Genomic DNA, 13,196 nt, shown 5'->3' with positions numbered 1-13,196 from the left:
AGGGTTTTACAATTCTGAGGACTTATATAACCTTAGCACCCTAGTGTGAGGAGGTGGGTGTGGGAGGTGGGGAGGTGACCCAAGCTCTCTCAAACACTAACAAAGTAGTGGTTTGGCCTGCTGTGAACTGTGTGGCACACAGAAGTGAACCAAGATCCAGACAGAAGTTCACATTTATCTTTCCACTGCTAAATTCAATGAGTCCCACTTTCAAAACTTCAACTAGAACTTCATGCCTTTAAAAAGCTCTGGATCAACAGCCAGCAACCCCACCACCACCAGCACCACCAAAACAAAAAACAAACAAAAACAAAAAAAACAAAAAACCCTTAAGCATAGTAGCACACTCTTATAATCTCAACACTCAGACTCAAGTAATTTGACACAGATTTCCAGGCCAGCTTGGTGATCAAATCAAAATCAAATGTAGGGGATAGGGATGGGACTCAATGAGGATGGTACCTCATTGTCTCTCAAAATCCCTAGCACCATACCCCATAGCTGTGGAGGCATAGAACTGTAAAAGACTTAGTTGGAGCCAAGAGAACAAGAAGTTTAAGTCATCCTTCTCTGTATACCAAGTTTGAGGCCCACCTGGGCTCTATGGAGACTCTCTCAATAATAAGGTCTGGAAAGATGACTCAAGTGATTACGAGCCCCAGCTGCTCTTACAGAGAATTCCGGTTCAGTTCCCAGTACCCACATGGTAGCTCACAACCTTCTGTAATTCTCGATCCAATCTATCTTCTGGCCTCTGTGGGCACTGTATTCTGTGCACTTACATGCAGGCAAAACACTTATGTAAATAAAATAAAAATAAAACTTAAAAAAAGAACCTGCAAAGCCGGGCATGGTGGTGCACGCCTTTAATCCCAGCACTTGGGAGGCAGAGGCAGGTGGATTTCTGAGTTTGAGGCCAGCCTGGTCTACAAAGTGAGTTCCAGGACAGTCAGAGCTGTACAAAGAAATCCTGTCTCGAAAAAACAAAAACAAAACAAACAAACAAACAAAACAACAACACAAAAGGGTACAACGGACAACCATTGGGCTACTGTTTTAACATCTCTGGTCTCAGGCCACCATGACCTTAACTCCACACAGCCTCTAAACTCCTTTCTCAATCGCTAAGGTATTATTGTTACACAGTAGACCTCACACACATATCCATCACCAACTGCTTGTCTTGGTCCATAAAACACTTCCAAGTATCCTATACCACTGTATTGCACATACACAAATACACACATCAAGAATGTTGTATTTCCCAAAGACAATCTGAAAACTAGGTTTTCAAATGAGCTTGCCAGGAAGGTCAAGCTAGCCCAGGCCCTGATGAATGTGTTCTTAGCAATTTCTGGCATTCTTAAGGGGGGAAGGGGGCTTTAATAAAAGATGAATAGCCAGCGCTTCATTCCTTCTTCCTTGATAAACATTCCTGAGGTTGCAGGGGGCCTCCTGATACCCAGCTGGCAGATGCAACTCTCCAGTAGGTGACATCATAGAAATGAGCTTGGTCTCCTCCCCCACTGAAATTCTCAGTGGCTAAATTGAAAGAGGAACAAGTAACACCCGCAAGACCTGCCTAGGAATGTCACTCAGTGGTAGAGCACTTGCAAAGCCCTGTTTCCATAATATAGGGGAGAAAAAGGCGGAGGGGGGGGGACAGGGGGAACAACAACAACCCAGTGGCTCACCTAACTTACAAATCACCATCAACGAAATAGAAAATTAACTGTGTAATATTCCAGTGCCCTGAGAATTTCTGAACACATGAATACTCTCAAAGAGTATTAATTACCAAGTCATACACCTCTTAGAAACTGCAAGTTGTTCCTGTTTTTCCTACAATATCAGAATGAAAAAATGAAGTTTAATGTGTTTTCATTTTTTTAGTGGAGGACACACATACACACACTCACACACACACACACACACACACACACACACACACACACATGTTTTGCTTGTTTGTTTGCTAATGGTAGAAAAAATTCAAGCTGCAATGTTATAAATATACTCAGAAGTTATGACTCCTGACACTATCCTTCAGCAGAGGTCTTGTTGAGTTTTAGGCCTGTATCTGAAATTCTACAAACGCTCCTACTTTTCAGGGAAAGTTAACATCCTTTAACTTCAAACCGGATCCTGAGAAAAGTCAGACCTTCTCCAACATCTATTTGGATTGCCCATAAAACACACAGTTCTGGGGAGTCTCTGCTCTCTATTTCCTTTCTCCAACTACAAAAATGCAGATGAAGCAAGTACTTGTTTGCATTTTACTGTGTAAATAAAGCCTTTTCTCAAAGCCAAGAGCTCATCTCAAAAAGAAAAACAGACCTACATGAAAACACTGGAAATGCCAAGTGCCTTCAAACACACCACCAAAAGGCCACTATTTTAAAAAATAAAAAATAAAAGTCCAAAGTCTTTAAAAGAAAAAGTGACTCACCAAGAGCCTAATAAATGATTTCTAACTGTAGATTGGGGTCATGTAGCAATGTCTGGAAACATTCAGACTGTCATACCTGGAGACATGTGCCAATGGTCTTCAGTAGGTAGAAGCCAAAGAAGCAGCTAAATGGACTACAGTGCATAGAAAAGACCCCACAACAGAATATCAATGGTGCCAAGATGGAAAAACTGTCACCCTACAGATGGCATCGAGTTACTCAGTATAAATAACACAGCAAGGGAGTTCAGTCCCAAGCAGATAGTATCTGCTGGACAGGAAGCAAGACAGATACTCACAATCAGAGTCTGACTTTCCTACACAGGACTTGCCATGTCTGTGACCTCACAGTCCACCATTTTACCCTCACTTGGTAATAGCTGTTAATCCACAAAATGGGCCAATAAGACTTCTTCAGTTAAAAACCAGGACTAAATCAGCCTGGTTTTTACCATCTCTTCTAGTTTTGTTTTGTCCTGTGATGTTGAAGATCATACTCAGCATCTTATATAGCTACACACATCTCCAGCCCTTCCCAGTTCTAAGATATGTGCTCATAAGATCTTCAAATGATAGTCACATTATTATCAAAAGAATGTGTCCTCTTAAATTAGATCAAGCTACTCCCAAATCAGTATCAGCTAAACAGAAAATTATTAATAAACAGAATTAAAATAATAACAAATATATAGTATAAATATAAAAATAATATAGTTCTAATTAACAGAAAATTAAACAGAAAGCTCTTGTGGTATACCAAGGATCCAACATTAACTATTGCATAGATTTTTTTTAAATGGAAAAAGAACTATCAGAAAAACATATTTAATATGCTTCAATAACATTTCAATAGCTACTAGAAAAGTAAAAATTTAGATTAAATTCCAGGTGACAATTTTCCACAAGTATCTACAGAACAGTCTATTTCTAACTTTAATTGGCTGTAAACAAAAATGTTTCCTTCATCCTTTTTTGAGATTGAATTTCACATGTATAAATGTTTGTCTGAATGTATATCTGCATAACACACGTGCAGACACTGCTTGTGGAGGCCCAGAAGAAGGTGTCAGATCCTCTAGGACTGGAGTTACAGAAGTTGTAAGTCACCATGAAATGGCATGTGAGTCCTCTGGAAAAACCACCAATGTTCTTAACCACTGAGCTACCTCTCTACTGAGCCCTTTGTCATTTTTAAATAATATGGCAAATAATTACCAGATTTCACACTGTAAGCAAACACCACTGATAATCGTTTTGTTTTTATTTTTACTGTATGTGTACCATGGTGTTCATGTGGCTTTCAGAAACCAAACTCAGGTCATCAGGCTTAGTGGCAAGTGCCTTTAGGAGTTGAGTCATCTTGCTGGGCCTATGTACTAGTATTCTTAACAGTAAAGAATTGACAAGTATATGAAATACTGTTAATTCTATACAATAGAACATGTGGTAAAAGTCCATGCATGTGCACACAGGAGCAACAGTACATGAATGTCTATGTGCGCATGGAAATACAAAACCCCAAGTTGATCTGAGTCCCATTCATCCTAAGCAACAAACCTATAAATTTTCAGTTATAATGAAACGTGAAAATTATGCATAGGTGAGAATATAGCTCAGTAGTTCAGCTTAGCATGGCTGAGTTTGACCAGCACCTACTTCCATTTCTAAAAAGCTGAGAGTGAGCCAGGACTATCTGATACAAAGGAGCACAAAAATCCCTCTAGCAAATCTTTCCATTTAAAATAACCTCCAACTTTCGTTTTTGTGATTTTTGTTTGTTTGGTTGGTTGGTTTTTAGAGACAGGGTTTCTCTGTATAGCCCTGGCTGTCCTGGAACTCACTCTGTAGACCAGGCTGGCTTTGAACTCAGAAATCCGCCTGCCTCTGCCTCCCAAGTGCTGGGATTAAAGGCATGCGCCACCATGCTGGCTAACCTCCAACTTTCTTATACAGTGAAAGCCCAAATGCTAGGGCCTAGAGATGGCTCAGTGCTTAAGAATACTTGTTGCAGAGGAGAGAGAGACACACACACACACATATATGCATGTGCATATATATATATATATATATATATATATATACTGTTTTTAAAATCCTAAAATTTTAGCCGGGCATATATATATATATGTATATGTGTGTGTGTATATATATATGTGTGTGTGTGTGTGTGTGTGTGTGATATATCAAAAGAGTTCCTCAGAGGAGGATAAAGAAGAAACAAACAACAGCTGAAAAAAAAATGTGAACCGTGAAAGAACTGAGACATGTACCTGATATATTTTTAACTACATCAGAAATGACCTTGAAAACCTTTATTAAAAGGCACAGAGGAACATTGGCTGCTCTTCTAGAGGACCCAGGTTCAATTTCTAGCACTCATTCATGTGGCAGTGCAGAACTGTCTGCAACTCCAGTTCCAGGGGATCTGACACCCTCACACAGATGTATATATGCAGGCAAAACACAATGCACAAGAAACAAAAGTAAGTATTTTTTTAGAGCCACAGATGAGATTCTCTGTGGTAGTATATCCCTGTAATACTAGCACTCAGGTGGCTGAGGGGCTGCAACTTTAAGGCAAGCTAGTGAAACTTAGTGAGCCATTGTCTCAAAAAATAAAAATAAAAATAAAAATAAAAATGGGGGCTGTAAATAGCTCAGTGAGAGAAGAGTACTTGCCTAGTACTGGCAAGGCTGAGTTCAATCCTAGCACTGAAAAGAAAAACGGGGAGTGAGTGTATCAGACTCGGACTTGGTATAGAGCTCAATGGTACAGAACTTTCCTCGAATGTGGAATGCCCTGGGGTTTGGATTCCCTGGAATGGCACAATCAAACAAAAAAGAATCCACTTTGATATAAAAGATTACATGGTGGCTAACTTTGTAACAGGGTGAGGGGTGATTGATCGATTTGAGGTCTTTTGCTGTTTGAACACCACCACCACACCACTTTTCAAAGTCAAGACCAGTGGAGCCACCTAATTCTTCACGCTTTTAATCCGGGTGGGAAGATAAGGAAATTTGTAAGTCATTTTCACACCTTCAAACACCTCTAAGGAGCCAGGAATATTTGCATTTTAAAGGAGACTTTGCCCTTAGGACTGGTAAGACTCAACTCTGCTTAGAGAACAGGGCCCTAGTTTCCTTTAACCAGAACAACTGAGAGATTGGCTTGTTGTTTATTTATACAAGTTTATACATGTTTAGTTGGTAAGTATCAGGATAGATTGCATTTTAAGAGAATACCAATTCTAAAGCAACCTACACACACACTCACATGCGTTCATTAATTCCAAGTAAGATCTCTTTTCTTACTATCAGAACTCAAATTCTACTTTAAAAGCACTCTGAAAAAGTTTCATTAAGTGTTGGTAGATATCCTGAGCGCGTGGATGTAGGACTGGAAGCCGAAAGTCAGCAAATATTGATGAGCTCCTGGGAATCGTGAAACTGCCTGGCAGCAGCTTCTAGTACGGAGTTTCAGACTGTAAACCCGTACAGATCAAAAGGGTGACAACCAGGGGCCCTAAACAAGCAAACAAAAGTTGGGAAAGCTGTACCCACTCCCTGGTTCCTGAGAATTTTTTTTTCCTTCATCTCATGGCAGCCTCGCAGGTGTAGGTCCACCGCTGGACAGGCCAGGAGTTACAGGGGACTGCCAGGCCCTTTCCCAGAGGGGGGAGGGGAAGGAGACCCGGAACAGGAGCCATTGAAACTACCAGCAATGTTGGGAGCCGCCCGAGGGCGGCTAGGATGGAGCCGGAACCACACACCTATGGCTGAACAGAACCCAGCACCCACAGGTGACTCCCAACAGACGCGTCCCAGAAAGCGAGGCCGCGAACCGGACGTCCCATCCAGCGCCCCGAAACCCCGACCAGCCTTCTGGGTCCGGACTATCTCAGGACTGTCACGGGGCAGACCCCGGGGTAGCCTTACCTTGGTGATGACCAGAGGCTCGCCATGCTCGCGGCCGCCCTTCAAGGTGAAGCCCCAAGGGGCGCCGCCGCTCAGCTGCACCTCCACCAGGCGGACGCCGTCGGTCGCCGGCGCCTCAGCTTCGGCCAGGCGCTCGGGCCGTGCACGGGGCTCGGCGCCCTCCATGACGCGGGGCGCTCAGCCCCTCCACACTCAGCCCCTCCACCCGCTAATGCCCACGCCCATGCACTCCGGGAAGCACGAACCGGCCCACCACCTAGGAGCCTCCAGGCGGCTGGGCCACCGCCGCCACTACAGCCGCCGGCCACCGCTGAACTTGCTTTGCAACTTGGAAAGCGCTACGCGGGCCGGACCAGGAGGGAGCGCGGAAAAGGGCGCGGGGAGGGGAACGGGGAGGGGGCGGAGCAGGCGCGCTCCTCTCCAGCATGGGCAGGGGAGAGGGAGGGGCCGGCTCCCGGGGGCGCGCACACGGGGTTTTCGCACTGACTGCGCTAGAGGTCCAAAGGGGTTTCTCTAGTGCGCTCAGCCGCTAGGGGTTAAGGCGCGCGCTCCGAGACCTGCGAAACCTGCCCGAACTGGACCTGGTCAGGCGTGAGGTCCCACGCACGGTCCCTCCCGCCCAGCTCTAGAGGCGCTGATGGGCTCGAGGAGGGTTGGGCGCCACCGGGGAAAGCCCTTGCAACAGGTGAGGCGGCGGAAGTGTCCAAACCGGACTAGGCGGGACCTGGAGGCGATCGGGAACCGAGTAGCTGCAGGCCAGCCCCTTCCAACTGGGAGCGGAATCGACCCAGCGCCTCCTCCTTTGAGCCAGTGAACCGCAATTGCACAGGTGAAGCTCTGGCATTCCGGCTGTCCTGTATGGCCGCACCTTTGCTCCAGCGCCAAGACTCTGGAAAAGCTGTTCCGAAAACCAGTAGCACAAGAGAATGCCTGACCCCGGGCCACTCGCAGGCACATCCCAAAATTCTGGCCCTGAGGTTAATGCTGAGGGCAATTCCTTGCAGCAAAGGGACTCTGGACCTGACCTGTTGAGGGCCTTCTCACTCTTGCAAATTCCTTTCTGTGATACCAGCAGGCAAACATAATAAATGCCATCCACCCAGTTGGCACTTTTGTCACAATTTAGTAGACTTTTCTTCCATCCAATTTCTACCCTTTATGTTCATAAAATTGTGCCTCAAGTTGGGAGGGGGTTCCCCTCATGTATGTCTGAGCAGCATGTGTGTGCCAGACAAGAGACCAAAAAAGGGCAGACATCAGACCCCCTGTGACTGGGGTTACTGATCCTTCTGCTTCACCGTGTGGGTGCTGGGAACCAAACCCAGCTGAGCTACAACCCCTTGCCACAAGTTCTTAAAATGTGTTCTGCGTTTATATCTCTAAAAAGGAGGAACTATTTGTTTGAAGTTAATGAAAGTTTGCTACTCTTTACATTTTTATTTATTAATTTTAGAAATTATCTCAAAATCTCTGTAGCCACTGATGACTGAATTCCTTTCTATTCTCTTGCCTGCATCTCCCCAAGTGCTGTGATTCCAGGTATGAGTCACCATGCCTATTAATACTTTGCTGCTTTTCCATTTCCATGAAACTAGCCCACCTTAGAAATGTATATATACACTGATAGGAGTTTACACGTTTTACAGAGGGGATAAGGTTTTTTTTTTTTCCATTAATGTTTGTATTGTATCTGGAGGCGGTTCCTGTTTCCCCAAACAGTTCCATCCTGATACTTTTAGTGCCTGACAGCACTGGGAGGTGAAAGCAAGGACAACCAAGAGAACACTGGACCAAGAACACCTTTAGGCTTGGCCACTGTGAAGCTTGGATAGGGAGGCTCAACTCTAGTCAGTTTGTTCAAACAGACCAGATGCATCACCCAACAGAGACAGAGTGTCTTGGTTACTTTTTTGTTTGTTTGTTTTCTTTTTCTTTCTATTATTTCTTGTTGCTAGTGGGGTTTTTTTGTTTACTTGTTTGGTTGTTTTTTTTGCAGGGGGTGGGGGGATTCTTTTTTTTTTGAGAAAGGATTTTTCTGTGTAACTTTGGCTGTCCAATCTTGCTCTGTAGACCATCCATCCAAGTTTTGTGGGGGTATCCAAGTTGACTGCATCTGTCCTTGCTCTCATCACACCTAGATTTCTGTTTCTTGGCTATCTTGTGAAAATATCAAAATCTTGTAACAGGTGACAGGGCCAGTGAGTTGGCCCAGCAAGTGCTTGACATTCAAGCCTGACAACCTAAGTTCAATCCCTGGAACCCATTTAACGGTGGAAGAAGGTAAGAACCGCTCTCACAAAATTCTATGTGTGTGCATGCACAAATACCACAACACACACCATACACATGCAAATCAATAAAGTTCTTAAAATTATATTTATTTATTTTCTGGATATGAGTGTTTTGCTTGCAGGCAGGTCTATGCACCACATGTATACCTGGTGCATGTGGAGGCCAGAAGAAGAAGATATCAAATCCCCATAAGACTAGATGTATAAACAGATGGGATATGCTGGGTAGTTGCTGAAATTTGAACCCAAGTCCTCTAGCCAGTGCTTTGGAAGAGCAATCAGTGCTCTTAGTAGCTGAGCCATCTCTCTGGCCCCACAGAAAATAAAAACATAAAAACTTTCTGATAAAACTCTAGTTTTCTCTTCCGGTCTCTTTGGCCTCGCCAGTAAAAGCAAGAAGACAAAGGGAACGTCATCCTTTGGTAAGCGTCTCAGCAACAAGATGCACACGCTGTGCTGCCGCTGTGGCTCCAAGGCCTACCACCTTCAGAAGTCGACCTGTGGCAAATGTGGCTACCCTGCCAAGCGCAAGAAAAAGTATAACTGGAGTGCCAAGGCTAAGAGATGAAACACTACCGGGACTGGTCGGATGAGGCACCTAAAGATTGTCTACCGCAGAATCAGACATGGATTCCGTGAGGGAACAACACCAAAACCCAAGAGGGCAGCTGTTGCAGCATCCAGTTCTTCTTAAGGATTTCAATCAGTCAGAAAGTAAATGTTCTGGTTTCAAAAAAAAAAAAAAAAAAAAAAAAAACTCTAGTTTTATCAGACTTGTACACTTCTGGTAGTAGCATCTCCCCCTCCCCATCACCACACAAGGACACACAATCTGACTGGGATTCCTAAAGTTACAATGTATTAGTTGATATATTCAGTTTCCCTTGGAAAGGCAGATATATTTTGTTCCTGGCTTCTTGCTCCTTGAGTTGAGTATTCTACTTCTTTACTCAAGAAGGCAAGGATATTCTGCTGGTGGTGACCTAGAAGCCTCTACATCCATGGATGCAAGAGCTAAAGGTGTCTGTTTCATTTACATAATCTGGCATTTATTTTCTTTGAGAGAAAAGAGGTGAAATCCTAGGTAATTATGCATAATTTGCTTTGTCCACAGAAATGGATAAATAACCAACTTTCATGCTGTAATCAACAACTAATCTATATGAAAATGTGATGATTGTTAACATTCTGTCTAAGCTCCGCCCCACAGTTACCTAGCAACAGCCAGGTATGCTTGACTAACAATAAAAGGGACTGCTTGCCCCTGCCTCACTCTCTTGGTCTCTTGTTTCTCTCTTGCTCTTTCTCTGCTTCCCTTCCCCCCTTCTTCCCTTCTCCCCCTCTCTCTCCACATGCTCATGACTGGCCTCTACTCCTCTACTCCTCTACTCCTCTACTTCTCTACTTCTCTACTCTCTCTGTCTGCCTTTCTCTGCCTCTACTACCTTCTTAACTCCCCTCCCCATGCCCTGAATAAACTCTATTCTATACTATACTGTCATATGGCTGGTCCCTCAGGAAGAAGGGATGCCTTGGCATGGGCCTGCTGAGGCACCCCCTTCCCTCATACCTCACCAAACCTCGATAGAACATATCTCTCCTCTCTTTATCTTTTTATAGACACGTCAATAATGGAGCTGGAATGGACCTTAGTATTTTCCTAGCAAGTGAATTATGTCGGGGTCAATTACCAACACTGAAAGAAAATGTTGCCTTATTCTGGGTTTCTACAAGCTATTTTGTGAACATTAGAATTAATTTAGCTGCAGAGCTACCAGTGATAAAGCTACATGCTAAATGCCTGCTTCTGCCCAATCAGATGGCAGAAGAATTTCACACAAGATCTCATTAGTTGCAGTATTTATAGATCTTTGTTTGTAGAGCGATGTGCAGGGAATAGAGGGGGTTCATCTAGTCTGTTTGTGACAAGCACCATTACTGTACTTCACATGTCATAAATTCATTTATTTTGCATAATTAATATACATTAATAAAAATGTTATGCTTTTAAAATAGCTAATCTTTATGAAATGAAGCTCAATTATTTTAGGCTTTTCTTCTAACAAAGGAGATTTATACTCAAGATGTTTTTTTGAGAACAGAATGCCACAGTTTTTTAGATTTATTTATTTAATATGCAGTGTTCTCCATTCATATATGCCTGCACACAAGAAGGGACCAGATTTCATGATAGGCGATTATGAGCAACCATGTGGTTGCTGAGAATTGAACTCAAGACCTCTGGAAGAGCAGCCTCTGAGCCATCTCTCCAGTCCAAATGGCACATTTTTTACACAAACCGTTCAATTTATTGGTAAAATGACAAATATGGCTACATTATCCACACAAATTTCTAGTATAGTATTATTTCAGAGAGTGGCCAGAAAGATGGCTCAGTGGTTAAGAGTATTTTATTTTATTTTATTTTGGTTTTTTTTGAAACTGGGTTTCTCTGTGTAGCCCTGGTTGTCCTGGAACTCACTTTGTAGACCAGGCTGGCCTCGAACTCAGAAATCCACCTGCCTCTGCCTCCCGAGTGCTGGATTAAAGGCATGCGCCACTACGCCTGGCAAGAGTATTTTTTTTTTAAGATTTATTTATTTATTATATGTAAGTACACTAGCTGTCTTCAGACACACCAGAAGAGGGCATCAAATCTCATTACAGATGATTGTAAGCTACCATGTGGTTGCTGGGATTTGAACTCAGGACCTTTGTAAGACCAGTTTGTGCTCTTAACCGCTGAGCTGAGCCATCTCTTCAGCCCCAAGAATTTTCTTTCATTTCTTTCTTTCTTTCTTTCTTTTCTTTCTTTCTTTCTTTCTTTCTTTCTTTTTTTTTTTTTTTTTTTTTTTTTTTTTTTTTGTAGACAGGGTTTCTCTGTATAGCCCTGGATGTCCTGGAACTCACTCTGTAGACCACGCTGGCCTCGAATTCAGAAATCTGCCTGCCTCTGCCTCCCGAGTGCTGGGATTAAAGGCGTGCGCCACCATGCCCGGCTTCTTTCTTTCTCTCTCTTTCTTTCTTTCTTTCTTTCTTTCTTTCTTTCTTTCTTCTTTTCTTTCTTCTTTTCTTTCTTTCTCTCTCTCTCTCTCTCTCTCTCTCTTTCTTTGTTGTTGTTGTTGTTGTTGTTATTATTATTATTTTGGTTTGGTTTTCTGAGACAAGGTTTCTCTGTATTGGCCAGGCTGTCCTGGAACTCACTCTGTAGAACAAGCTGGCCTCGAATTCAGAAATCCACCTGCCAGGTGGTGGTGGCACATGACTTTAATCCCAGCACTTGGGAGGCAGAGGCAGGCGGATTTCTGAGTTCGAGGCCAGCCTGATCTACAGAGTGATTTCCAGGGCAGCCAGGGCTACACAGAGAAGCCCTGTCTCGAAAAAACAAACAAAAACAAAAAAAACAAATGAACAAAAACAACAAACAAAAACCCAAAGAACTAGGACTTAGTTCCTACATGATGGCTGACAACCATCTCTAACTCTACTTCGAAGGGAGCCAATACCCATTCCTGACCTCCTCAGCCACCTGGCATGTACATAGTACACAGTACATTTAGGCAAACACATTCACATAATATAAAAATTAATCTAATAAGGCAAGGGGGCTGAAAATGCAAGTCAATGGTAGAAAATATGATACTTTAATACCAAAATAAAACAAACAAACAAAAACCCCTAAGGAACAAAACGGATAAAAGGCAATACTATTTTCCCCTTAATATACCATATTCCTATGAATTCAGAGTGGCAGGAAAACTGTCACAATTAGAAAGTAAGAGGGTGGTTAAAGGAAGACTTCTACAACATGAAGCTATCCTTTTTGCCATTGTCACCTTACTCCAGTGTTCTACTAGTTATTGTTGCAAACACTGGAATTAGCTGCAGATCTGCCAGTGGTAAAACAAAATGATAAATACTCCCTCATCTACCCAATCAGATCTTGAAAGGCTTTCACATAGAATAATGTTAGTTGCAATATTTATGGATCTCTGTAGAGAACTATGCAGTGATCTGAAGAGGGTCCATGTAGCCTGTCTATGACTATCACCAGGGTACTTCACATTTCACATTTAGAGTTTGTATACTGGGCCCAGCTTTGTGTTGAAATAGAAAGCCTCTACAAGGAAAAACTATCTTCACTTCACAGAGTACCTGATGTATGTCAGACACATGGTACACAAGTCCTCTTAACAAACATGTGAATATATCTGTCACCCCAGTGTACAAATGAAAACATTAAGACCCAGAGAGTTGTTTTAACTTACTTTGGTTAGAGCACCCACGCCTCTTCTGAAAGACATGTTTTTCTCAAGCAAACATAAGGTTTGCCTAGTGCCAGCATTCAGTAGTCTCATTAGACAGGTTTCTCTGGGTGGGTATGTTTATTCCTAAACATTCATGGGATACTAGGTGACCCTTAGAGATCTCCTGCAATTCTGTATCATTTTAGGATATGGTCTGTTGATGACATAGAGTCTTCCAATATAATCCAAATCTCCCTGGAGCTTACCATG

At 43.0% G+C, this 13,196-nt stretch overlaps 1 protein-coding gene and 1 pseudogene across 4 annotated transcripts in view; one reads left to right on the top strand and one right to left on the bottom strand.

The window, feature by feature from the left end:
* The window catches only part of Shroom2 (shroom family member 2), a 181,587-nt gene extending 174,828 nt beyond the window's left edge, over positions 1-6,759 (bottom strand). For all 4 annotated transcript variants that reach the window (XM_029473111.2, XM_029473112.2, XM_021153607.3 and 1 more), the window contains exon 1: positions 6,389-6,759. In XM_029473111.2, coding sequence (XP_029328971.1) covers positions 6,389-6,553 — 165 coding nt within the window. In that variant the 5' untranslated portion in view covers positions 6,554-6,759. The remainder of the gene's footprint in view (positions 1-6,388) is intronic.
* A 487-nt stretch (positions 6,760-7,246) lies between these two features.
* LOC110286425 (large ribosomal subunit protein eL37-like) lies at positions 7,247-9,373 on the top strand (annotated as a pseudogene).
* Positions 9,374-13,196: the final 3,823 nt, after the last annotated feature.

The sequence above is a fragment of the Mus caroli genome, unplaced genomic scaffold, assembly GCF_978045245.1.
Source record: "Mus caroli unplaced genomic scaffold, Mus_caroli_1 scaffold_5, whole genome shotgun sequence".
Lineage (NCBI taxonomy): Eukaryota > Metazoa > Chordata > Mammalia > Rodentia > Muridae > Mus > Mus caroli.
The sequence above is the reverse complement of the archived record's forward strand: the minus strand, read 5'-3'. Positions and strand labels throughout refer to the sequence as shown.